The sequence below is a fragment of the Salvelinus fontinalis genome, chromosome 25, assembly GCF_029448725.1.
Source record: "Salvelinus fontinalis isolate EN_2023a chromosome 25, ASM2944872v1, whole genome shotgun sequence".
NCBI lineage: Eukaryota > Metazoa > Chordata > Actinopteri > Salmoniformes > Salmonidae > Salvelinus > Salvelinus fontinalis.
The window spans coordinates 5,909,206-5,937,110 of NC_074689.1; the positions used below are offsets into that span (position 1 = coordinate 5,909,206).

Below are 27,905 nucleotides of genomic sequence, written 5' to 3' on the forward strand. Positions count from 1 at the left end.
TTCACTGTAAGGTTGTTATATTCGGCGCACGTGACAAATAAACTTTGATTTGATTTGATATACACTGAGTGTACAAAGCATTAAGGATACCTGGTCTTTCCATGACATAGGTGAATCCAGGTGAAAGCTATGATCCCTTAGATGTCACTTGTTAAATCCACTTCAGTCAGTGTAGATGAAGGGGAGGCTTCTCAACATGTTAAAGGAGGTTTTTTAAGCCTTGAGACAGGGTGAATGGGTGAGACAAAAGATTTAAGTGCCTTTGAACAGGGTATGGTAGTAGGTGCCAAACGCACCGGTTTGTGTCAAGAACTGCAACATTGCTGGGTTTTTCACGCTCAACAGTTTCCTGTGTGTCAAGAATGGTCTACCACCCAATGACATCCAAACAACTTGACACAACTGTGGGAAGCATTGGAGTCAACATGGGCCAGCATCCCTGTGGAATGCTTTTGACACCTTGTAGTCCATGCCACTATGAATTGAGGCTATTCTGAGGGCAAAAGGGTGCGGTGCAACTCAATATTAGGAAAGTGTCCTTAATGTTTCCACACTTAGTGTAGTGTGGTATGTGAAGTGTGGTATGTCTTGTGATGTATTATTATAACGTATGTACCCCAGAAATGTTGGCAAGCAAATTTCCCTATGGGGCAGGAATGTATTAATTAATTAATGAATTCATACCTTGAAGCTTTGCATCTTGCCCCAACATGTCGTCTTGGTCCTTCTCATCCTGGTCCTTGGAAGGTAAGGGCTCTCTCTTCATCTGCCTGTCCCGTATGGGTGCCATGACCCTGGGCTTAGCTCTGGCCCCGGGCCCCTCCCCATCCACCACATGCAGGACCTCAGAGATGATGTCTGCCAGCTGGTTCAGGTCTTTACCCATCAAACCGTCCATGTTCACTCTCTGCCTCCCCAGCTGGTTGACCACGTTCTGGATGAACCGTTCTGAGGGAGAGGGTAGAAAGGAGGAACACAGAGAAAAGTTAATGTGAGATCCACTATAACTGTCCAGTAGCTTTGATATTCACAGAAGCACTACTGCCTCGAAATGAATAAAATATCATACAATACATCTTTGAAATTCTATTTTTTTGTGTGTGTGTGTGGATCCACTACAAATTAATCTGATGTCCACAAAAGCACACATGACAGTGCAAACACATATTATTGTGGGAAAAAGAAGCCCTTACCATCCACTGTACTGAGCTGTTCCTTGGGCACCCGATGGTTGGAAGCAGCCTTGAAGAGAAGCCTGTCTATGTTGGGCCTTGGAGGTTTGGAGCCACTGCCACCAAGTCGTGTCTGGGGTTCCACCTGATCACCAGAGCGTACAGGGCTGACATAGCTGAGATAGTGGAGCTTCCCCTTGGGTCCCACCACTGATCCCACCACTGCCCCTTGTACTGGGCGGCTCTGCGTGTGTGCTGCCCCAGCCAGGTAGCGCTCCAGCTGGGCAGTCAACCCCTTGGCACTTCCCCTGGCACTCCCAGGCTCCTGGCTGGAGTAGGCTGTCTCCACTGAGGGTCTCCAGCTCCCCACGGCGCCCTGTGTGAAGACCTTACCCCCCTGGGGTGGCTCTGCAGACTGTAGACTATAGAATGTAGACTTTCCCTTCTTGGGCTGGAAGTCTTCATTCTGTAACACAACCATGCTTATCAGCTGACCTTGAAAATTGCGTATGGAAATTCTAAAGGAAATAGTTTCACTCAATAGCCATTTTTGTGCATTTTCAGAACAGATTTTCAAAACACATCTCCCCCATCAAACAGAGCACCACTAGCATCTCATAAACCAACCTAGAAACTACTGAATTAAAGCAGTAGATTCAAAATAAATACATTTGACAATGACAAGCATTAACGTAGATACATTGACACAATTAACACAAGGATAAGGTGTTAGACCCATAGGCTCTGGAAATCTGTGTGTAGGCAATCTTCCTACTTTGTGTCGTTCTGTCCCCAGAGATAATGTGATTCTCCCTAGCTTGGTAGTATTGGGACACCCTAATGGCATTAACCCAGCAGGATGGGCCTCCGCTGTTCATGCTAACCATGTTTGTCATGCTCTGTCCCACAATGCATCAAAGAACCCTGCCTCGTTATGAAGGAGGGTCCTGAACTCCTCAACTCTGGACACCATCATGGCTACGGTAATACGTGAATGGGAAGTAGCCAGGCAGCTTGTCCAGAGTTCAGGAGTTCAGGACCCTCCTTCATAATGAGGTGGGGTTCTTTGATGCATCGTGGGACAGAGCATGACAAACATGGTTAGCATATATACACATATATATATAGTCAAGAAGTGATGGGACCTCCTTTCTAAATGGGCATCATACATTCTCAGCAGGATTGTAAAGAGGAGAAACAGGAAATGAAAGCAGCGCAGAGACAACATAGCTAACTCCTGCCAAGATGGTTTCTTCCTCTTACTCATTAGGACAGAAAGAAGATGAAAACATGGGGCCCAAAAAAAGGACATGGAGCCCGTGGTTTACCAAGGCCGGGGCCTCTCTCTCCATGGTCCCCTATAGCTACGAAACACAGGTGGTTTGGAACCATTCCCCTCCCATGGAATGGCTTCTCTATCGGGACATTACCTTAGTGAGGGGGCCCTCTCGCTGGGGCCCCTGGCGAGCAGTGCCAACAGACTGGGGAAGGAGACCAAGCTCTTGCAGGTACTTCTGGACGCCAAGCTCTCCCTTTCCAGTCTTGAGCTTCCTGGCTCCACCATAGAGTGTCAGGGAGGCAGAAGGGGGTTCCGGCCTTCGGATAGGAACCTTGCGTAACTTGGAAAGCTCTCTGGAGATCACCTGCTGGGTGGTAGCATCCTGCCATGTCAACCCTAGAGAGATGGAGTCGAGTGAATTGATGTTAAACCATGGTCATATTCATTAGTGCACACATAGCAAAACATTTTGCAATGGTAAAACACAAATTAGCGTTTCCTATTGGACAAGTCCTTCCTCGTTTCTGGCTGTTTTCTTCCACTTTGTGTCTAGTGTATACAACCCAAGTTACCACTCTGTTTGTGCAAGAATACCAACGTACATTATCCCGTGTTGATCCACAGCAAATTAAAAGAGAGTGCTAAATCAACACTGTGGAGTCTGTGGACCCATAGACACACCGGAACAGTGTTAAATTAACACACTGCTTAGTGTAAAGCCTTATTCAAATATTTCCCATAGTGCCTTGCCTTTCGAGTAAATTGTAGAGTTACCACCCATGACACCATGGACTTCACCAAGTGAGATCCTAAACGAATATGTTTTCATAATCTATGCATTTTTGTAATACAATACCATATGTATTTCATAAGGCCTTATTTTGAGGGCCTAGTTTTACCTTAATACAAGTGCAGGAAACTCATACATGTCACTTTAAACTAAAACCATGCCCATCATTATCATATTTCCCAGCATGCTCTATTGCAGGTAGATTTTTAGAATTGTTTGTTACAATATCTATGTTTGTGCATGTACATTGATTGATTAATGAATTAATTAATTGAGTCCCAAGGAGATGGTTTGTAGGTGGTTAGTAGATGGTTTGTAGATGGTTCGTAGATGTTCAGTAGACGTCAACATTTCAACTAACTATCCACTAACCCTAACTCTAGCCCAAACCTTATCCTAACCTTAACTCTTACCCTAACCCTTATTTTAAACGTAACTGTAACATTAGCAAGCGTTTGCTTATCAACAGATTGTTGATAGTATGACCATCTGTAGATCAACTATATGGGACTAACCAAATAAAGTGTGACCCTAGCATCTTACAGTTTGATGTTCAAGGTTGCCCTTGTGTGCCTCATTATAAAAGTAAACACTAAACCGATTTTATTGGAAAACATTGAGAACCTGAGACAGCAACAAAACAGAGGGTCATGCAATCAGTGAACACTGTAGCGTGGAGTTATCTGGCGGTGGCCTCTCTTGAATTCTGATTGCAGTGAACCTGAGGAAAAGCAAAGCGATACATGGCGCCCTCGCAGCAAGTCAACAAGCCCTGTGAGAATGTCACACTGCAGCCAAATGCAACGCCAACATCTCCACTAATTGCCAACACATACTCAGAATGCAAGGCTCCCGGGCAGGGGCACAACATAGCGCTGCCAAGGCCAGATGGAGCTACCCGGGCAAGAAGAGACCCAAAACAACATGGCCACCTGGCCTCATTCCCAAAGAGCCGACAGGGACGGCTGCATTCCACTGCAGAAAAGCCCACAAAAATACCCCCGATAATATAATAATGCAGTGCAGTATCCATCTGCATGGGTCAGACATGGAACGCAGTTTTACTGTTATTCTAATAGCATTGACAACGTTAAAGGACAATAACACAACTTCTCAACCTCATATTCATATTCATTATCTATAGCACAATACCAGTGTCTAGGTATGTGAAAACGGCGCAATTCTATGATCTGTGGTTAAAAAGATATGAAGAATGGTCCGAAAGAACGCTTCACTGTGAGCGTTTCTAGCCAGAGAGAGGGTGTTTTCTTGCTCCCAACATTACCAGGAATCTTATAGTATTTTGAAAAACACTGTTTTTAAAATGTTTTAACTTTTGATGTCATCAGCTAGAACTTTTTAACTTGATATGTTTTTCTACACAACGTAGAAATGCGCTGTTTTCACGTACAGTATAAAGACAATGGTATTGTGTGGTAGATAACGAAAATGAGGGTGAAAAGTGGTGGACTTGCCCTTTAAGTTAATGAGAAGACTTGTTATTGGAATGTATGGGTCTTATCCATAGACCATAGAATCCATGATATTTTGTGACTATTTCAGACATTCTCGCCTACAAAGTTAGCCTTCGTAGAGGTCCTATTTCTGAGAGTCAAAGAGACTAATGGAATTTGTGAATGATGGACAGATAGAGGAGAGCAATAGGCTAGCAACCAGCCAGGACAGGAATGTTTAACCAAAAGTGTCTACATACAATATGACTTCATTAGCCTGGCCTGTCATCCATAACACGACTGGTATGTTATAATGCTCATCTCTATTCATGACCTCTAGATGAGGTTTTGGAACAATGTCGATCTGCCACTGATGTATCCCATGATACCCCCGACTAGACCGTGGAGCGTATAATGTCGAGGGTTGCGGAAAGTAATCCGTCCGTCAACCCCATCACAACACATAAAAATCGAATCAAATTGTATTTATCACAGTGAAATGTTTACTTACAAGCTCTTTCCCAATGATGCAATAATAAATAAGAAAATAATATAAACACAAATGAAAAATAAAACACACAGGAATGAAGCTATGTACAAGGAGAACCATAACCATTGCAATGTGCAGGGATATGTGGTGATTGAGGTAGATGTGTATGTATATGCAGGGGTAAAGTGACTAGTCAACAGGATATATAATACTAAAAGTCAAAAGAAGTCTCTGCTGTGTGTGTGTGCCTATGTGTGTCTGTGTGTGTGTATTTTGGGTGTATGTGAGTGCATGTGTGTGTCAGTGTAAGTGTATGGATAGAGAACTGTGAGTGTGCATATAGCCAGTGCAGGTAGAGTCACTAGAGATAGTCCATACAGATAGTCCAGATAGCCATTGATTAGCTTTTCAACAGCCTAATTCCTTGGAGCCCGTTGGTCCAAGACCTGATTCTCCGGTACTACTTGCCTGGCGGTAGCACAGAGAACAGTCAATGGCTTGTGTGGCTGAGGTCTTTGGCAATAGTCTGGGTTTTCCTTAGACACCGCCTGGTGTAAAGGTGCTTCTCCCTCTTTTCCCCCTGCCCCGCTACAAAGTTTCTCCCTGCAGGCAGTCATTGAGTCCGAGGTGCTAAAGGAACTCCTTGAACTTAACCCCCAAAAAACATCTGGGTCAGATGGTTTAGACCCTTTCTTCTTTAAGGTTGCTGCCACTATCATCGCCAAGCCTATCTACAACCTTTTTAACCTGTCTCTCCTTTCTGGGAAGGTTCCCATTGCTTGGAAGGCAGCCACTGTTCGTCCTTTATATAAAGGGGGAGATCAAGCTGATCCTAACTGTTATAGGCCTATTTCTATTATGCCCTGTTTATCAAAAGTGTTGGACAAACTTGTCAATAATCAACTGACTGGCTTTCTTAATGTCTATAGTATCCTCTCGGGTATGCAATCTGGTTTCCGTTCAGGTTATGGATGTATGACTGCAATCTTAAAGGTCATTGACGATGTCACCATTGTACTTGATTCTAAGCAATATTGCGCTGCCTTTTTTATTGACGTAGCCAAAGCTTTTGATACGGTAGACCATTCCATTCTTGTGTTTTAGCATATAAATGGAGTATTGGTGTCTCTGAGGGGTCTTTGGGCTGGTTTGCTAACTACCTCTCTCAAAGAGTGCAGTGTATAAAGTCAGAAAATCTGCTGTCTCAGCCACTGACTGTCACCAAGGGAGTACCCCAAGGCTCGATCCTAGGCCCCACACTCTTCTCAATTTACATCAACAACATAGCTCATAGCTCTCTCATCCATTTATATGCTGATGATACAGTCTTATATACTCAGCTGGCCTCTCCCCGGAGTTTGTGTTAAATGCTTTACAACAAAGCTTGCTTAGTGTCCAACAAGCTTTCTCTACCCTTAACCTTGTTCTGATCACCTCCAAAACAAAGGTCATGTGGTTTGGTAAGAAGAATGCCCCTCCTTCCACAGGTGTTATTACTACCTCTGAGAGTTTAGAGCTTGAGGTAGTCACCTCATACAAGTACTTGGGAGTGTAGCTATACAGCACACTGTCCTTCTTTCAGCACATATCAAAGCTGCAGGCTAAGGTTAAATCTAGACTTGGTTTCCTCTATTGTAATTGCTCCTCCTCTTTCATCCCAGCTGCCAAACTAAGCCAATGCTCCTTATAGGACACATCACTGCACTCTATACTCCTCTGTAAACTGGTCACCTGTTGCTTATTTATAAAACCCTCTTAGACCTCACTCCCCCCTATCTGAGATATCTACTGCAGCCCTCATCCTCACATACAACACCTGTTCTGCCAGTCACATTCTGTTAAAGGTCCCCAAAGCACACATATCCCTGGGTCGCTTGTCTTTTCAGTTCGCTGCAGCTAGCGACTGGAACGAGCTGCAACAAACACTCAAACTGGACAGTTTTATCTCAATCTCTTCATTCAAAGACTCAATCATGGACACTTACTGACAGTTGTTGCTGCTTTGTGTGATGTATTGTTGTCTCTACCTTCTTGCCCTTTGTGCTGTTGTCTGTGCACAATAATGTGTGTACCATGTTTTGCGCTGCTACCGTGTTGTGTTGCTACCATGTTGTTGTTATGTTGTGTTGCAACCATGCTGTGTTGTCATGTGTTGCTGCCATGCTATGTTGTTGTCTTAGGTCTCTCTTTATGTAGTGTTGTGTTGTCTCTCTTGTTGTGATTTGTGTTTTGTTCTATATTTATTTTGTTTTTATTTTTTATTTTTAATCCCAGGCCCCCGTCCCCCAGGAGGCCTTTTGCCTTTTGGTAGGCCGTCATTGTAAATAACAGTTTGTTCTTAACTGACTTGCCTAGTGAAATAAAGGTTAAATAAAACACAATAAATAAAAAGGTCCTTGATGGCAGGGAGCTCGGCCCCAGTGATGTACTGGGCCGTCTGCAACACACACTCTGTAGAGCTTTGCATACATTTTTGGTTTTCTAAATTAATTGTTGTTTTGTTGTTGTTTGAATCCCAGATTGCCCCTTCAAGTCTCAGTGGCAACAGCTGTGGTATTTAAAAAGAGACGTAAAGAAGTGTGATAGATTATTAAAAAATGTGTCCATCAACTGATGTTCAATTAATAATTCAACAAGTTTCAAACAAATTAATTGAGATGATAAGAGTTGAATAGAATAAAACAATTGTGCCAGAAAGTTTATAAAAATGTATCCACTTCAATCATCTTTTACGGTGTCTTATTTGATTTAATGTGCCACAACGAGACACCTTTATTTTCCACAGTTAAGTTCCATATAGCTTTTTTTATTTTTGCTATAATGTTTGTACACAGAAAAGTATCCAGTGTCAAATCAACACACAATATTAACACAATACCCTATGTTCAGTATTTCATAAGGTCTTATTTTAAGGTCTAGTTTTACCCTACAGGGGTCTGGAACTCATACACATTACTATGAACCAATATTTCCTAACACACTCTATTGCAGGTAAGATTTTTTGAATTGTTTGTTTCAATATCTATGTTTGTGCATTGATTGATTCATCTTATGCTATGCAAATATAAATTACATACATTTTCTAAACTAATCCAACATGATACTTGAATTTATTGCACTCATTACTGAAATGGTTGTTCTAGTTTAGATGCTAATATCTGAGTCTTCCCAACCTTGGCCATCATCCTTAATGCAGATTACAGGTGTTAAAACTACAAAATGACTGAGAACCCCACTCCACCCAAATTCAAATTGGAATTACACAGCACTTTACAAGTCAGAACAATGTGACTACAGGCCTGACACAGCCTGTAAACAATGAATTTCCAGCCACTGCATTACTCCAGGACAATTTAATTTAGATGCTAAAGGAATACAACAATGGCTTGCTACCTTGAAGTCACAGCTAGACAACACATTTTAATATTTTTTATTTCACCCTTCTTTAACCAGGTATACATACTGCTGCATCATCATCATCATCATCATCATCATGATGACTAAGCTTCTTGCAAGTGATTATGATATACCTCTACCATAGACCACTTAAACTAGTACAACACTTCCTCTCACGGGTGGCCAAAAATAACTACCTGAAATCCACGCCCCCCCCCCCCCACACACACACACAAAGCCATGCCGCTAATATAATTTCCAAGTATGCATTGTCTTTTCAAGTTTCTACCCATGACTGTATTTGTTAGTGACAGAGAGATTGCTTGTTCGATTCATTCATGTTAAGTGCCTTCCCCAACTGTGTTTTTTAGGTGAATGTTATCATTGAACTCTTGACAAATGTCCAGTTTCACAAGTCTATATTATGAAGCTGGGTGTAACCTATGATGATTCTGTGCTTTCAACTTTGTGGCAACAGTTTGGGGAAAGCCCTTTGCGGTTCTGAAATGACAATGATTCCATGCACAAAGTTAAGTTCATATAGAAATGGTTTGTTGAGATTTGTGTGGAAGAACTTGACTGGCCTGAATAGAGCCCTGACCTTTACTCCATCGAACACCTTAGGGATGAATTGGAACACCGACTGCGAGCCAGGCCTAATTGCCCAACATCAGTGCACGACCTCACTAATGTTCTTGGGGCTGCCCGCAGTAATGTTTCAACATCTAGTGGATAGTGTACAAAGCTGTCATCAAGGTAAAGTGTGGCTACTTTGAAAAATCACAAATATAAAACACATTTTGATTTGTTGAACACTTTTTTTGGTTTTGGTTACTACAGTACATGATTCCTTATGTGTTATTTCATAGTTTTGATGTCTTCACTATTATTCTACAATGTAGCAAATAGTAAAAATAAAGTAAACCCTGGAATGAGTAGGTGTCCAAACTATTGACTAGTACTACATATATACACATACACACACATATATATATATACACACATATATACATACATATATATATATATATACCAGCAGTAGAGCATGCTGGGAAATATGATAATGATGGGCGTGACTTTGGTTTAAAGTGATACGTGTGACTTTCCGGTCGCTGCATTAACGTGAAACTAGGCCCTCAAAATAAGGCCTTATGAAATACTCATGGTGTTGCGTAAACATTTTTTTTTCTTACAATAATATATTTCCTTAGTATCTTACTTGGTAAAGTAATTGGACACAAAAAGGATGAATCAAATCAAATGTTATTTGTCACATGTGCCAATTACAACAGACCTTACAGTGAAATGCTTACTTACCAACAATGTAGTTTTAAGAAAAATAAGTGTTAATTAAAAAATAGATAAGTACAAAATAAAAATAAACTAATAACTAAAAGTAGAAGTAGCGAGGCTATATACAGGGGTACTGGTACAGAGTCAATGTGCAGGGGCACAGGTTAGTCGAGGTAATTGAGGTAATATGTACATGTAGGTAGAGTTAAAGTGACTATGCATAGATAATAAACAGAGAGTAGCAGCGTAAAAGAGGGGGGCTAATGCAAATAGTCTGGGTAGCCATTTGATTAGCTGTTCAGGAGTCTTATGGCTTGGGGGTGGAAGCTGTTAAAAGCCTTTTGGACCTAGACTTGGCGCTCCGGTACAGCTTGCCGTGTGGTGGGAGAGAAAAGTCTATGACTAGGCTGGCTGGAGTCTTTGACAATTTTTAGGGCCTTCCTCTGACACCGCCTGGTATAGAGTTTCTAAATGGCAGGAAGCTGTAATGGGCCGTACATACTACCCTCTGTAGTGCCTTGCGGTCGGAGGCCAAGCAGTTGCCATACCAGGCAGTGAAGCAACCCGTCAGGATGCTCTCGATGATGCAGCTGTAGAACCTTTTGAGGATCTGAGGACCCAAGCAAAATCTTTTAAGTCTCCTGAGGGGCAATATGATTTGTCGTGCCCACCTCGTGACTGTCTTGGTGAGTTTGAACCATGATAGTTTGTTGGTGATGTGGACACCAAGGAGCTTGAAGCTCTCAACCTGCTCCACTGCAGCCCCATCGATGAGAATGGGGGCATGCTCAGTCCTCCTTTTCCTGTAGTCCACAATCATCTCCTTTGTCTTGATCCTGTTGAGGGAGAGGTTGTTATCCTGGCATCACATGGCCAGGTCTCTGACTTCCTCCCTATAGGCTATCTCATTGTTGTCGGTGATCAGGCCTGCCACTGTTGTGTCATCGGCAAACTTAATGATGGCATTGGAGTTGTGCCTGGCCATGCAGTCATGAGTGAACAGGGAGTACAGGAGGGGACCAAGCACGCACCCCTGAGGGAACCTCGTGTTGACGATCAGCGTGGCAGATGTGTTGTTACCTACCCCGTAATGAAGTCCAGGATCAAGTTGCAGAGGAAGGTGTTTAGTCCCAGGGTCCTTAGCTTTGTGATGAGCTCTGAAGGCACTATGGTGTTGAACGCTGAGCTGTAGTCAATGAATAGCATTCTCACATAGGTGTTCCTTTTCTCCAGGTTGGAAAGGGCAGTGTGGAGTGCAATAGAGATTGCATCATCCGTGGAGCTGTTGGGGCTTTAAGCAAATTGGAGTGGGTCTAGGGTTTCTGGGGTAATGGTGTTGATGTGAGCCATGACCAGCCTTTCAAAGCACTTCATGGCTACAGACGTGAGTGCTACGGGTCGGTAGTCATTTAGGTAGGTTACCTTAGTGTTCTTGGGCACAGGAACTATTGTGGTCTGTTTGAAACATGTTATTACAGTCAGTCAGGGACAGGTTAAAATGTCAGTGAAGACACTTGGCAGTTGGTCAGTGCATGCTCGGAGTACACTTAATGGCAATCCATCTGTTGACCTGTTTAAAGGTCTTACTCATATCGGCTACGGAGAGCATGATCACACATTCGTACGGGACAACTGATGCTCTTATGCATGCTTCAGTGTTACTGCCTCGAAGCGAGTATAGAAGTAATTTAGCTTATCTGGTAGGCTAGTGTCACTGGGCAGGTCATGGCTGTGCTTCCATTTGTAGTCTGTAATAGTTTGCAAGCCCTGCCACATCCGACGAGCATCGGAGCCGGTGCAGTACGATTCAATCTTAGTCCTGTACTGACGCTTTGCCTGTTTGATGGTTCGTCGGAGGGCATAGCGGGATTTCTTATAAGCTTCCGGGTTAGAGTCCCGCACCTTGAAAGCGACAGCAACCCTTTAGCCTAGTGCGGATGTTGCCTCTAATCCATTGCTTCTGTTTGGGGTATGTACGTACAGTCACTCTGGGGACGACATCATCAATGTACTTATTGATGAAGCCAGTGACTGATGTGGTGTACTCCTCAATGCCATCGGAAGAATCCCGGAACATATTCCAGTCTGTGCTAGCAAAACAGTCCTGTAGCTTAGCATCTGCTTCATCTGACCACTTCTTAATTGACCAAGTCACTGGTGCTTCCTGCTTTAGTTTTTGCTTGTAAACAGGAATCAGGAGGATAAAATTATGGTCAGATTTGCCAAATGGAGGGCGAGGAAGAGCTATATACGGGTCTCTGTGAAGGTGGTCTATAGTTTTTTTCCCCTCTGGTTGCACATTTAACATGCTGGTAGAAAATTTGGTAAAACTGATATGTTTCCCTGCATTAAAGTACCCGGCCACTAGGAGCGTCGCCTCTGGAGGAGAGTTTTCAGCTACGAAGAATATAGATGAAAACTCTCTTGGTAAAGAGTGTGGTCTACAACTTGTTGTGATATACTCTACCTCAGGCAAGCAAAACCTCGAGACTTCCTTACTATTAGATTTCGTGCACCAGCTGTTGTTTACAAATATACACAGACCACCCCCCCTTGTCTTACCGGAGGCGGCTGTTCTATCTTGCCGATGCAGCGCAAAACCCACCAGCTGTATTTTATTTATGTCGTCGTTCAGCCACGACTCGTTGAAACATAAGACATTACAGTTTTAATGTCCCATTGGTAGGATATAGGTGAGCATAGTTTGTCTATTTTGTTATCCAATGATTGTACGTTGGCTAACAGGACTGATAGTAAAGGCAGATTACCCACTCGCCGTCCGTCGGATCCTTACAAGGCACCCCGACCTTACAAGGCACCCCGACCTACGTCCCCGATAACTCTGTCTCTTTCTCCTGCGAATGATGGGGATGAAGGCCTCATTGGGTGTCTGAAGTAAATCCTTCACATCCGACTCATTAATGAATAAATCTCCTACCAGTATGAGGTGAGTGATTCCTGTCCCTGATATCCAGAAGCTCTTTTCGGTCATAAGAGAAGGTGTCAGAAATATTATACACCAAATAAATTACCCAACAACCACATTCACTATGAGACTGTAAAACAGCAGCCATGTTCTCTGTTGCTCTTGTTGCATGAATGCAACAACCAGTTGTCTGTCACTAACAAATACAGTTATGGATGGTAACTCTACAATTCACTTGTTAAGGCAAGGCACTCTGGGAAATATTTATATAAGGTTTTACACTATGTTGAGAAATTCAGAACAACTGTGCAGATACAAAGAAATACAATTTATAAGTCAAACATTCTGGGGAAATATTCCACTCGTCAGAACACTGTTTCAGAAGTTGACATTCCCATTTACAGAAACCCATGCGTTGGCTCAAATCAACTGTGGACTAAGAAATGTCCAACCCACACATGACTCACAAGTTGTTCAACAATAATACTCCACTTTTTTTACCTAAGAGTTCCATTTTCACATACTGTGGCATAGAGGAAGTAAATACGCCTACATGGTCCAAAAGTAGTACTAAATCTGAGATCTTCAACACTAAATACAGCTGGAATCATTAGCTTAGCTATAGAAAGCTCTTCAAAATAGCTTACATAACAGCTTACATTTGTGAGTCTGTGTGAATGAGCATGCACTATACACATCTAAGACAGCAAACTGTATATAATGTAATTATAACAGAGTGTGGGTGAGAAATGACATATTGTACGCAGACCTGTGTTCAAATTCTATTTGAAGTCATTTCAAATCATTTTGTTGGGTTTAATTGAGCTTGCCTGGCGCAATGGAATCAATAGTATAGTCACAAAGCTGTGAAACCAACCCATCTGGAACTACAGGCAGGCTAAAGCAAATTATAACAGAATTTGAAAGAGTTAAAATAGTATTTTAAAACCAGGTCTGATTGTATGTTTTGTTGTTCTGGAAGATACACCTCAACGCAAAGACACACAGCCACCGATGAGCACGTATAGAACCTGTGTAGAGGGAGATCAGTAGTGCTGAAATGACCCACTGTCTGTTTGTGGTCATTGCACCTTCCTGACTGGCTAGATGATCATAGCGATAGCACGGATGCAAACTTCACAATGAATGATCTTACTTCACTTGTCTTGAGAGTGAGTGAGGAATGACAATTCACTCTGCTTTGCACATGGATCAAGGGTGATGCTGAAGGGTCAACCTGCTGTAGAGCAGGGAGCCTGGTCCTTATTACAGATAGCCGAGGTAGACAGAGAGAGCAGAACCCGTGGTGTAGCGGTAAAGCTCCATGGTTCTGACCTAATATATGCTTCTCCCCACTGAAGACCAGGCTTCAATGCCTGTGTCTTTTCTTCCATCCGCCAGTCTCCCCTTATTGTTTTACAACTGTCTAAATAAAGTGAGGGGAAAAGGTAGTCAGTGATGGCGTTGAGACAGAGATAGATATTGACGTAAGAAAACACTCTTGAAATCGGGTGAAGAAATGCATTCGCATCTGGTATAGGTTCCCCTGCACGAAATGTGGCATAATCCAATGAAAATACAAAATTATCAAGAGATAATTTGCATGTTACACACGCGCATGCGCGCAATGTTATACAATGCTATCAAAAGCCTGATGATAAAACAAATCAGACAGAAGCCTTGAAAGCGTCGCTGTATGATGCGTGGACACTGTGTTTGCACGGTATGAATCCCAAAGTCGCCTTCGCACATAGCCCTGTCGGTGCAGGCTAATTTAAAGTCATTTGCAGTGGATGACAGTCTCTTGCACTCGGAGGCGGCGTGTGGAAAATGTAATAGCCGATAATGCTCCCTCCCAGTATGGATACGGCCAAACAAAGCAAGGAACACGGAAAACAAGAGAAACCCTTTTTGTGTCTGGTCAATTTCTATTGGTCTAATGACATTGGATGTTGTGCGCAGAGCCCAGATTGTATGATTTCTTCTACAGCAACTCAGATGCAAGATAACGAGAATTGCAAATCAATGCAATTGATGTTCCTCCTTTCTTCTCCTCCATTTAGGTTACAGTGCAATAGTCTCAATCGCCCTGTCTGCTCTTCAACAGGGGAACGTCTCAACGATGACAGACACTTCAATAGGGATAAAGCCGATAAGATGTAAAACACATTGAAGCATAGACAGTGCAGTGATTTTAAAAAAAGATAAGACTAGTCTTTAGATATGGTTCTATGAGACACAAGCAAAACTGATCCGGGTTTAACCGGAGCTCAAGACTGAGCAGCGCCAGCAAAAGTGTGTGATGGAGGGAGGATGACATTTCAGAGATATTAACACCTGGAAATAGAGCTGGAACAAACTGACACACCTACTCTCATCCTCCTAAGTCTCATCCGTTTATTTCAGAGAAGTAATTCGATTAAATGCTGTGGTCTCACGCTGTGCCTAGTATTCATTTCTCCGTTTATCATTTCCTATGGATGCCCGCTTATTTTTTTTTATGGTTTTCAACACTCGTTTACGTCTGTTATAAAAGATTAAGCCTAAAGTGGCCTGTAAAGCCAATTACCTGGGAGAGGTTTGTTCTTTGTGGTCACGGTTTGTGCTGAAGGTATCTGCTGCCCTCTGGCTGAGACAGCCTGTAGTTGCAGATGTTTCAGATAGTCTTGTAGCCAGAATACAACTGAGGATAATGATATTGGATGTTATATATACTGCATGAATGTGAATGAGACCTGGAATTACATTTATAATTTAATTTTATGATTTTTTTTTAAGGTCATGAATTAAAGCATATACTTACTTTGGTAGTGCACTAGTCAAAAACCTAATGTTACAACTAAATTGAGCCATACAATCAACTGTCTAACACTTTCCTTTTTTTAGTTCCATTGGATACACTTCCGCTAGAGCACATGAACTAATTAGCCTAGTGAATCCATTTGTGCTATTACACTGTGTCAATTAAAAATCTTCAGATGTCTGTTCTTGGCTGGAGGCACCAAACGATTGGTCGATTTCATCTGCCACCGTGACAGACAGCAGACCAACATTAGAGAGAGAGAGAGAGAGAGAGAGAGAGAGAGAGAGAGAGAGAGAGAGAGAGAGAGAGAGAGAGAGAGAGACCAGACTTCATTGTGTTTTTGTTGGTCACCAGCCTACATTGTGTTTTTGTTGGTCACCAGCCTACATTGTGTTTTCGTTGGTCACCAGCCTACATTGTGTTTTTGTTGGTCACTAGCCTACATTGTGTTTTCATTGGTCACTAGCCTACATTGTGTTTTCGTTGGTCACCAGCCTACATTGTGTTTTCGTTGGTCACCAGCCTACATTGTGTTTTTGTTGGTCACCAGCCTACATTGTGTTTTTGTTGGTCACCAGCCTACATTGTGTTTTTTTTGGTCACCAGCCTACATTGTGTTTTTGTTGGTCACCAGCCTACATTGTGTTTTTGTTGGTCACCAGCCTACATTGTGTTTTTGTTGGTCACCAGCCTACTTTGTGTTTTTGTTGGTCACCAGCCTACATTGTGTTTTCGTTGGTCACCAGCCTATATTGTGTTTTTGTTGGTCACCAGCCTACATTGTGTTTTTGTTGGTCTCCAGCCTACATTGTGCTTTTGTTGGTCACTAGCCCTCGTTGTGTTTTGGACAATGGTCACCAGTGTATACTGGACACAATTTAGACTACCTAAAGCAACTGGAACAACCAGTTCAGTATCAGGTGCAATAAGTCCAACTAACAGATTGTATTAGTGAAAAAAATATATACAAAAATAATAATAATAAGTTATTTATAATTGTGTAGCATAGGTACATGCAAAAACACATATTCAAGCAAACAATTCTAGAAATCTAACTGTAACTATTTTTTCTAAATGTATTTTTTTGCATATCAGGAAGGGTTCTTTATAGCTGTGATGGTTGGATAGAGCTCATTACAGCCAAACTGTTTGGTTAAAATTTCCCATGGTTCATTTTCATGCCAGAAATGCAGAAAACACATTTCAGTTGAATACATTCAGTTGTACTAGGTTTTCCCCTCACCTGGCCTTCCTTCCACACTATCAGGTCAGTGAACATGACAGAAATCAGCCACAAGTTACTGTGAATTTCACAATAACTATTTACAGCAAGTTCTTGAAAATTAAGCAAGAACTTCCCAGTCACCTACTTGAAAATACACAAACTCTTAACAAAGGTTTAATTTGTTTGCATAAAATAATTCTTACAATTCAAATATATATATATATTTCAAATCAAATGTTATTTGTCACATGCGCCGAATACAACAGTTGTAGACCTCACAGTGAAATGCTTACTTACAAGCCCTTAACCAACAATACAGTTTTAAGAAAAATAGCAAAAAAAAAGAAATGAATAAAAGTAACAAATAATTACAGAGCAGAAGTAAAATAACAATAGCGAGGCTATATACAAGGGGTACTGGTACAGAGTCAATGTGCGGGGGTACCGTTTAGTCGAGGTAATTGAGGTAATCTGTACATGTAGGTAGAGTTATTAAAGTGACTATGCATAGATCCTTTTGGGGCGGCAGGTAGCCTAGTGGTTAGAGCGTTGGGGCAGTAACTGAAAGTTTGCTGGATTGAATCCCTGAGCTGACAAGATAAAAGTTGTTATTCAGTTGTTCTTCCCCTGATCAAGGCAGTTAACCCACTGTTCCCTGGTAGGCTGTCATTGTAAGTAAGAGTGTGTTCTTAACTGACTTGCCTAGCTAAATTTAAGAGAATAACAGAGAGTAGCAACAGCGTAAAGGACGGGGCAGTGCAAATAGTTTGGGTAGCCATTTGATTAGATGTTCAGGAGTCTTATGGCTTGGGGGTAGAAGCTGTTTAAAAGACTCTTGGACCTAGATTTGGCACTCCGGTACCGCTTGCTGTGCGGTAGCAGAGAGAACAGTCTATGACTAGGGTGTCTGGAGTCTTTGACAATTGTTAGGGCCTTCCTTTGACACCGCCTTGTATAGAGGTCCTGAATGGCAGGAAGCTTGGCCCCAATGATGTACTGGGCCAAACGCACTACCCTCTGTAGTGCCTTGCGGTCGGAGGCCAAACAGTTGCCATTCCAGGCACTGATCCAACCCGTCAGGATGCTCTCGATGGTGCAGCTGTGGAACCTTTTGAGGATCTGAGGACTCATGCCAAATCTTTTAAGTCTCCTGAGGGGGAATAGGTTTTGTCGTGGACCATGTTAGTTTGTTGGTGATGTGGACGCCAAGGAACTATATATATATATATGTATATACACACACACAGTTGAAGTCGGAAGTTTACACCTTAGCCAAATACATTTCAACTCAGTTTTTCACAATTGCTGACATTTAATCTTAGTAAATATTCCCTGTTTTAGGTCAGTTAGGATTACCACATTATTTTAAGAATGTGAAATATCAGAATAATAGTAGAGAGAATGATTAATTTCAGATTTTATTTCTTTCATCACAATCCCAGTGGGTCAGAAGTTTACATACACTCAATTAGTATTTTGTAGCATTGCCTTTAAATTGTTTAACTTGGGTGAAACGTTTCGGGTAGCCTTCCACAAGCTACCCACAATAAATTGGGTGAATTTTGTCCCATTCCTCCTGACAGAGCGGGTGTAACTAAGTCAGGTTTGTAGGCCTCCTTGCTCGCACATGCTTTTTCAGTTCTGCCCTCAAATTTTCCATAGGATTGAGGTCAGGGCTTTGTGATGGCCACTCCAATACCTTGACTTTCTTGTCCTTAAGCCATTTTACCACAACTTTGGAAGTATGCTTGGGGGTCATTGTCCATTTGGAAGACCCATTTGCGACCAAGCTTAAACTTCCTGACTGATGTCTTGAGATGTTGCTTCAAATACCCACATAATTTTCTTGCCTCATGATGCCATCTATTTTGTGAAGTGCACCAAACCTTTTTGCTGCAAAGCACACCCACAACATGATGCTGCCACCCCTGTGTTTCACGGTCGGGATGGTGTTCTTCGGCTTGCAAGCCTCCCCCTTTTTCCTCCAAACATAATGATGGTCATTACGACCAAACAGTTATATTTTTGTTTCATCAGACTCCTTGCTGAGTGGCCTTTTCAGGTTATGTCGATATACGACTCGTTTTACTGTGGATATAGATACTTTTGTACCTGTTTCCTCCAGCATCTTCACAAGGTCCTTTGCTGTTGTTCTGGGATTGATTTGCACTTTTTGCGCCAAAGTACATTCATCTCTAGGAGACAGAACGCGTCTCCTTCCTGAGTGGTATGACGGCTGCGTGGTCCCATGGTGTTTATACTTGCGTACTATTGTTTGTACAGATGAACGTGGTACCTTCAGGCGTTTGGAAATTGCTCCCAAGGATGAACCAGACTACAATTGTTTTTCTGAGGTCTTAGCTGATTTCTTTAGATTTTCCCATGTCAAGCAAAGAGGCACTGAGTTTGAAGGTAGGCCTTGAAATACATCCACAGGTACACCTCCAATTGACTCAAATTATGTCAATTAGCCTATCAGAATCTTCTAAAGCCATGACATAATTTTCTCGAATTTTCCAAGCTGTTGAAAGGCACAGTCAACTTAGTGTATATGTAAACTTCTAACCCACTGGAATTGTGATACAGTGAATTATAAGTGAAATAATCGGTCTGTAAAACAATTGTTGGAAAAATGACTTGTGTCATGCACAAAGTAGATGTACTGACCGACTTGCCAAAACTATAGTTTGTTATTAACAAGAAATTTGCGGAGTGGTTGAAAAATTAGTTTTAAGGACTCCAACCGAAGTACAGTGGGGCAAAAAAGTATTTAGTCAGCCACCAATTGTGCAAGTTCTCCCACTTAAAAAGATGAGAGAGGCCTGTAATTTTCAACATAGGTACACTTCAACTATGACAGACAAAATGAGAAAAAAATATCCAGAAAATCACAATGTAGGATTTTTAATGAATTTCTTAGCAAATTATGGTGGAAAATAAGTATTTGGTCAATAACAAAAGTTTCTCAATACTTTGTTATATACCCTTTGTTGGCAATGACAGAGGTCAAACGTTTTCTGTAAGTCTTCACAAGGTTTTCACACACTGTTGCTGGTATTTTGGCCCATTCCTCCATGCAGGTCTCCTCTAGAGCAGTGATGTTTTGGGGCTGTTGCTGGGCAACACGGACTTTAAACTCCCTCCAAAGATTTTCTATGGGGTTGAGATCTGGAGACTGGCTAGGCCACTCCAGGACCTTGAAATGCTTCTTACGAAGCCACTCCTTCGTTGCCCGGGCGGTGTGTTTGGGATCATTGTCACGTTTCATCTTCAATGGCCAGCCACGTTTCATCTTCAATGGCCTTGCTGATGGAAGGAGGTTTTCACTCAAAATCTCACGATACATGGCCCCATTCTTTCTTTCCTTTACACGGATCCGTCGTCCTGGTCCCTTTGCAGAAAAACAGCCCCAAAGCATGATGTTTCCACCCCCATGCTTCACAGTAGGTATGGTGTTCTTTGGATGCAACTCAGCATCCCTTGTCCTCCAAACACGACGAGTTGAGTTTTTACCAAAAAGTTATATTTTGGTTTCATCTGACCATATGACATTCTCCCAATCTTCTTCTGGATCATCCAAATGCTCTCTAGCAAACTTCAGACAGGCCTGGAAATGTACTGACTTAAGCAGGGGGACACGTCTGGCACTGCAGGATTTGAGTCCCTGGCGGCGTAGTGTGTTACTGATGGTAGGCTTTGTTACTTTGGTCCCAGCTCTCTACAGGTCATTCACTAGGTCCCCCCGTGTGGTTCTGGGATTTTTGCTCACCGTTCTTGTGATCATTTTGACCCCACAGGGTGAGATCTTGCGTGGAGCCCCAGATCGAGGGAGATTATCAGTGGTCTTGTATGTCTTCCATTTCCTAATAATTGCTCCCACAGTTGATTTCTTCAAATAAAGCTGCTTACCTATTGCAGATTCAGTCTTCCCAGCCTGTTGCAGGTCTACAATTTTGTTTCTGGTGTCCTTTGACAGCTCTTTGGTCTTGGCCATAGTGGAGTTAGGAGTGTGACTGTTTGAGGTTGTGGACAGGTGTCTTTTATACTGATAATAAGTTCAAACAGGTGCCATTAATACAGGTAACGAGTGGAGGACAGAGGAGCCTCTTAAAGAAGAAGTTACAGGTCTGTGAGAGCCAGAAATCTTGCTTGTTTGTAGGTGACCAAATACTTATTTTCAACCATAATTTGCAAATAAATTCATTAAAAATCCTACAATGTGATTTTCTGGATTTTTTTTTCTCATTTTGTCTGTCATAGTTGAAGTGTACCTATGATGAAAATTACAGGCCTCTCTCATCTTTTTAAGTGGGAGAACTTGCACAATTGGTGGCTGACTAAATACTTTTTTCCCCCACTGTATATGTAAACTTCCGACTTCAACTGCATATATATATATACTACTATTCAAACGTTTGTAAACACCTACTCATTCCAGGGTTTTTATTTATTTTGTACTATTTCTACATTGTAGAATAATAGTGAAGACATCAAAACTATGAAAAAACACAGGGAATCATGTAGTAACTAAAAAATGGTTAAATCAAAATGTATTTAATATTTGAGATGCCATATGAGCATCTCTTGTAATTTAACCTATTTCTTAAGTCAATTTTGCGCATTTGACATTGCATGCAGGGCTCAAAATTCCTCGACCATGGCTGGCAAGTGAACTGCCTAAAATAACATTGCGGGACTGCAATTGGGTTTGGGACCAGTTGTTTTGGTAGTGGGTGGGAGTCTGGCAACCAGTTCTTGTGGTAGCGGGTGGGAATTGGACAGAAAGCCAACGGGTGTGGTATGCAGATCTCTAATATAAAGCCCCACAGTGGAGGTGTTATAATGCCCATAAAACAGGGTAATGGTCAAACAGGGAAATGTTTCCAATTGTTTTTCCACCATTCATTTTTCCCATCGGGGATTTTAGAAACACTTAAAATAAGGGCTGTGTTTCATGTAGGCTTACCCTGGAGTGACGTTTTGATAACCATGTAAATATTTAATCAATATAATCCACTCTATTTACTCTCAGATTTGAAAATGCCAATTAGCGTCAAGGTAGACATCATGCAAAACTACAAATCCCTGCAAACTCCTGCACGTCATCTCTAGCTGGCACCTTTGCTAACAGGTATCGTGTCAACTTAAAACTTGCACAAGGCAGTTCACAGAATTGTCCATTTAAAGACATTTGGCCAATTTATTAATTACTACATTTAGCAAACATTAGATAATTAATCCTTGAGATTTTTACCATTGTCTCGAGTCGACAGTCTCGTCCAGATCATCATGGCATTTGTAGATCTTTATGATAGCCACATTAGTAGCTAATTAACGTTTCATTTTTTGGGGGGGGATAAATACAGGAGAATATAAGTTGCGTCCCTGCACAGACAATGTTTTCCAACTGTGTTCTCTCTCTCCTGTTGTTTAAGGACATCCTTGGGCCTGTTTTGTGTCCTGTTCTCCTGTATCTACCCTGTTTAACAAGCACATTAGCTGCTGTGCTCTCAATCATTGAGCAGGAGAGGAAATCTAACGCAATTACGCCGCATGCAGCACAGTCACTCATCCACAAAATAAGCACTAAATGTCCTGCAATCGTACGAGTCAATTAGATTCCTATTGCCGTTATATGATCAGGGAACAATGGCCTGTATGAGGCAAATGACCTGTCCTTTACCTCTGGGCCAAATGTGTAATCCGGCCGTTTGGTTTGCTTTCACATAAGAGCTGAATCTGTTTTATAATGTCGACAGGACAGACTGACCAATCAGACATACACACACATCTGTACAGGGACAGCGAGACAGACAGAAAGACAAGCAGGCAAGAAGAGAGACAAACCGACAGTACCTCTGTGGGACAGTTTCTGGAGGAGAGTCCTGAGGCGCTGTAGAGCCGAGGCTGACACATCATAGGTGTATAGGTCCGCACTGGGTAACTCCAGACACCTTCCAAACACTCTGTCTATGAGAGAACACACACATACACACTGTCAACAAACAGATCATCTACCAGCGATGGTCAGTATTTCTGTTACATGCAGTGCATTCGGAAAGTATTCAGACCCCTTGGACTTTGTCCACATTTTGTTACGCTACAGCCTTACTCTAAAAACGATTAAATCGTTTTTATTCCTAATCAATCTAAACACAATACCCCATAATGACAAAGAAAAACAGGTATTTAGAAATGTTTGCAAATTTATAAAAAATGTGTTTATTTTTGAATCACATTTACATAAGTATTCAGACCCTTTACTCAGTACTCTGTTGAAGCACCTTTGGCAGCGATTACAGCCTCAAGCCTTCTTGGGTATGACGCTACACGCTTGGCACACCTGTATTTGGGGAGTTTATCTTATTCCTCTCTGCAGATCCTGTCAAGCTCTGTCAGATTGGATGAGGAGCATTGCTGCACAGCTATTTTCAGGTCTCTCCAATGATGTTTGATCGGGTTCAAGTCCGGGCTCTGGCTGGGCCACTCAAGGACATTCAGAGACTTGTCTCGAAGCCACTCCTGCGTTGTCTTGGCTGTGTGCTTAGGGTTGTTGTCCTGTTGGAAGGTGAACCTTTGCTCCAATCTGAGGTCATGTGCGCTCTGGAGCAGATTTTCATCAAGGATCTCTCTGTACTTTGCTCTGTTCATCTTTGCCTCGGTCCTGACTAGTCTCCCAGTCTCTGCCACTGAAAAACATCCCCACAGCATGATGCTGCCACCACCGTGCTTCACCATAGGGATGGTGCCAGGTTTCCATCAAACATGACACTGCATTCAGGCCAAAAAGTTCAATCTTGGTTTCATCAGACCAGAGAATCTTGTTTCCCATGGTCTGAGAGTCTTTAGGTCCCTTTTGTCAAACTCCAAGCGGGCTGTCATGTGCCTTTTACTGAGGAGTGGCTTCCGTCTGGCCACTCAACCATAAAGGCCTGATTGGTGGAGTACAGCAGATATGGTTGTCCTTCTGGAAGGTTCTCCCATCTCAACAGAGGAACTTTAGAGCACTGTCAACGTAACCATCGGGTTCTTGGTCATTTTTAAAAATGTATATTTATTTCACCTTTATTTAACCAGGTAGGCCAGTTGAGAACAAGTACTCATTTACAACGGCGACCTGGCCAAGATAAAGCAAAGCAGTGCGACACAAACAACACAGAGTTACACATGGAATAAACAAACGTACAGTCAATAACACAATAGAAAAAATCTATATACAGTGTGTGCAAATGAGGTAAGATTAGGGAGGTAAGGCAATAAATAGGCCATAGTGGCGAAGTAATTACAATTTAGCAATTAAACACTGGAGTGAAAAATGTGCAGAAGATGAATGTGCAAGTAGAGCTACTGGGGTGCAAAGGAGCAACAAACAAAAAAATAGCATTATGGGGATGAGGTAGTTGGATGGGCTATTTACAGATGGGCTATGTACAGGTGCAATGGTCTGTGAGCTGCTCTGACTGCTGATGCTTAAAGTTAGTGAGGGAGATATGAGTCTCCAGCTTCAGTGATTTTTGCAATTCGTTCCAGTCATTGGCAGCAGAGAACTGGAAGGAAAGGCGACCAAATGAGGAATTGGCCTTGGGGGTGACCAGTAAAATATATCTGCTGGAGCGCGTGCTACAGGTGGATGCTGCTATGGTGACCAGTGCGCTGAGATAAGGCGGGGCTTTACCTAGCAAAGCATTATAGATGACCTGGAGCCAGTGGGTTTGCCGATGAATATGAAGCGAGGGCCAGCCAACGAGAGCATACAGGTCGCAGTGGTGGGTAGTATATGGGGCTTTGGTGACAAAACGGATGGCACTGTGATAGACTGCATCCAATTTGTTGAGTAGAGTGTTGGAGGCTATTTTGTTAATGACATCGCCAAAGTCAAGAATCGGTAGGATAGTCAGTTTTACGAGGGTATGTTTGGTTGCATGAATGAAGGAGGCTTTGTTGTGAAATAGGAAGCTGATTCTAGATTTAAATTTGGATTGGTGATGCTTAATGTGAGTCTGGAAGGAGAGTGTACAGTCTAACCAGACACCTAGGTATTTGTAATTGTCAGAACTGTCCAGAGTAGTGATGATGGAGGGGCGGTATTTTTTTTTTAAACACTGTCATTTGTATTTTCTAAATACAAAATACTTTTCTATACCATTTTTTATAGTAGTTCACATCTTGTGCCTCCCCCCTCCCCTTTCACCCTGCATTGGTATCAGAAGTCTGATAGCCTTAACCAGTTCTGGAAAGAGTTAAGAAAATATTTACTAAATAAACTAAAGTAAGAAATTATAAAAAGTAACACAATAAAATAACAATAACGAGGCCATATACAGGGGGAACACGATGTTGTACACGTCAATCCAGAGAATCCCAAACATAATCAATGGGTGACATGCCTGATGAGTATGCAGGTGTCATGACTGTCCTGTGAGGATCACAATGGGTCATATTAGCTTGGCAATGATTGACAATAACCAGACCTTCTCTCAACCACAGAAAAGGGGAGGAGGGAACTGGTTCCGGTTTGACAGTTCACACCCTCTTGTAAATTACAGGAGAAGGGGAGGGGGCTCTTTCTCCCCCTTTAGTATCAACCAAAGGAATATCTTTGTTTCGCAGACAGTTTTAACTCTGATTTTAGGAGGTATGAGAGAATATATCTCCTATAAACTGTGCATAAGTAAGTAGCCACACCCCGAGGGAGGTCGGAGAGTGTGTCAGGCGGAACAATCCCCTTTTGACGAGAGTGCATAAAAATCATTGACAACAAAATTATATTGAACTTTAAGGAGTTCCATATATTAAGCAAGTGATAGAACCCTTTTTGGTTCTATAAGGACACTTTTTTTCTAAGAGTGTATTTTTATATAGGGACATAAAACTAAAACTGAGGGGGCGGGCGCAAGTTTCAACTGATGGAGCTCAGCCCCCTTATTCCCCCTCATGCAGCCGGGTACTTAAGGGCTGGTAAGTAACATTTCACGATAAAGTCTACACCTGGGGCGGCAGGTAGTCTAGTGGTTAGAGCATTGGACTAGTAACCGAAAGGTTGCAAGATTGAATCCCCGAGCTGACAAGGTAAAACTCTGTCCTTCTGCCCCTGAACAAGGCAGTTTCTAGGCTGTCATTGAAAATAAGAATTTGTTCTTAACTGACTTGCCTAGTTAATTAAAATTTGAAAAATGTGGCGCATTTGACAAAGAACATTTGATTTGAGAACATTCCAAGATTTAAAAGACACATACCCATTACCAGGAAAAAATTTGCGTCTATATTTATAACTTATTGGGAAACCCAACTACCGAACAATCCAATGATGGGATTTATCTGGGATCCCAAAAGGACAGATCTCTTTAATATATAAACAACTTTTGGAAAACTCATACTCTGAGCTAGCTATTAAAAAAGTATGGTCCACATATCTAATTGAATCTGAAGAACCCTTTACCTGCAACAAGATATGGAAAAATATGACCTTGGCATCCCGTATTTCGAACCATCAACTTATACATTTTAAGTTTGATCACAGACTGTATTTAACACTATGGACATATTTTACGATGATATTGACTCCAACTCCCAACTGTAAGGATTAACTAGGCTATTGAATCACCCAGACTTATTATACATAATTTATTATAAATAATCACAGTCAGCAAAAGTCTTCTAATGACTTCATGAAAGATAGGGTAGTACCCTCAATTGACTTCACACAAAAACTTAAATAAAATAAACAATTAGATAATTGCCAATGTCAGGCTGGGTCCGTAGCTCTATTTGGTATATACCATAATAAGAAAAAAAGTGTATTTTAAATAATTATCTGGCTAGCTTGTAAAGTAATGAGTTAACATAGCCTCGCTTCTTCTGTTTAGCTAAGTTAGCTAGCTAGTTAACTTACAAACATGCCCAAATTCTAATAAAGTTTCAACTTTATTTATTTAGCCTACAGTTTATCATATGACTTTGGCTTCATATATTTGAATTAAATAAGAAACTTTGCTTACCTTAATAGATTGAAAAATAACGTTCTTATTGGTAGGCTACTTCCAAGTTGGTTCAACAACTGTCCTTTTGCGTCGTCATGCTGGAATGGATTGGCAGTTGGTTTTTGAATCGTAATGGCAGTTAGATTTTGAATTAACCAAAAGGTCATATAAATTTTAAAAAATTAAATCTATGAGTGAATGCTTTCATTAAACATATTATTTCCTCTTGCTTCTAGCTAGCATTTAGTTTGCAACAGCACAGGTTTGTATGAACCTTGCTGTTTGCCACTCAGACCTTGGCAACAGTGTTGCAAAATATGAATTTGATCATTCCCTTGCCATAGAGAGCTAACGGTGTTGGACGTCAGCTAGCCATTTTTCTGACCAGGGGAAATCATATAGCAGCATCATTAATATGGATATAAATGTCAATGGAAAATGGCTAAAACAAATTAAAAGTGTATGTTAGCTGTCCTTTCAGAGTTTGATGGGACTGGTTTAGCTTTGTTAGCTGTTGATTTCTAAAATCCTCACTGCACTCTGGGGTAGGGATTTAACCCTCAAGGTAATTTGCATGCACTGGGTTTATATATAGAACCTTTAGAAAAGGGTTATTTAATCTCTTCCAAAGATTCAAAAGGTTCTATATATAACTATTTATTCTAAGAGTGTAGCAAAAAAAGATTGAGTGACAAGTTGATGCAAAATGTGTATCTCCACTGCTCTGTGTCAGCATAATGGACAGAACATGCCACGGTGTGTGTACGGTGGCTATGGAAAGCCAGGGTGGAAACAGGGTTTCCATTAGCCGATAATTGCTGGCTTTTGGCCAATAAAATAAATGAAAACCCATAAGTGAAATTGTAGCGGGCCAATTTGTCCAGGGCTGCCCTGCTGCTAAGGAGAGAGAAAAAGTGAGAGAGGAGCCTAGGCTATTGTTGATTGTGAAAATGGAGGCCTTTTTCAGTCAAGTAAAACAAAAGTTAGAGAGTATGCCTATAGTGAAAATCCTACAGGGCAGGGCTCCAGGCTGCGACCATTTAGTCACATTTTGCGACCCTTTGACAACTAGCTGTGGGAGTAAAATGAATGCATTG

General features: G+C 41.7%; 1 protein-coding gene across 1 annotated transcript in view; it reads right to left on the reverse strand.

Moving 5' to 3' along the window:
- The window catches only part of LOC129822798 (receptor-type tyrosine-protein phosphatase N2-like), a 264,670-nt gene that overhangs the window by 168,342 nt on the left and 68,423 nt on the right, over positions 1-27,905 (reverse strand). The window contains exons 3-6 of the mRNA XM_055881221.1: positions 22,685-22,798; positions 2,603-2,847; positions 1,194-1,638; positions 685-948 (exon numbers count right to left, since the gene is read on the reverse strand). Of these exons, the coding sequence (XP_055737196.1) occupies positions 685-948; positions 1,194-1,638; positions 2,603-2,847; positions 22,685-22,798 (1,068 nt within the window). The remainder of the gene's footprint in view (positions 1-684; positions 949-1,193; positions 1,639-2,602; positions 2,848-22,684; positions 22,799-27,905) is intronic.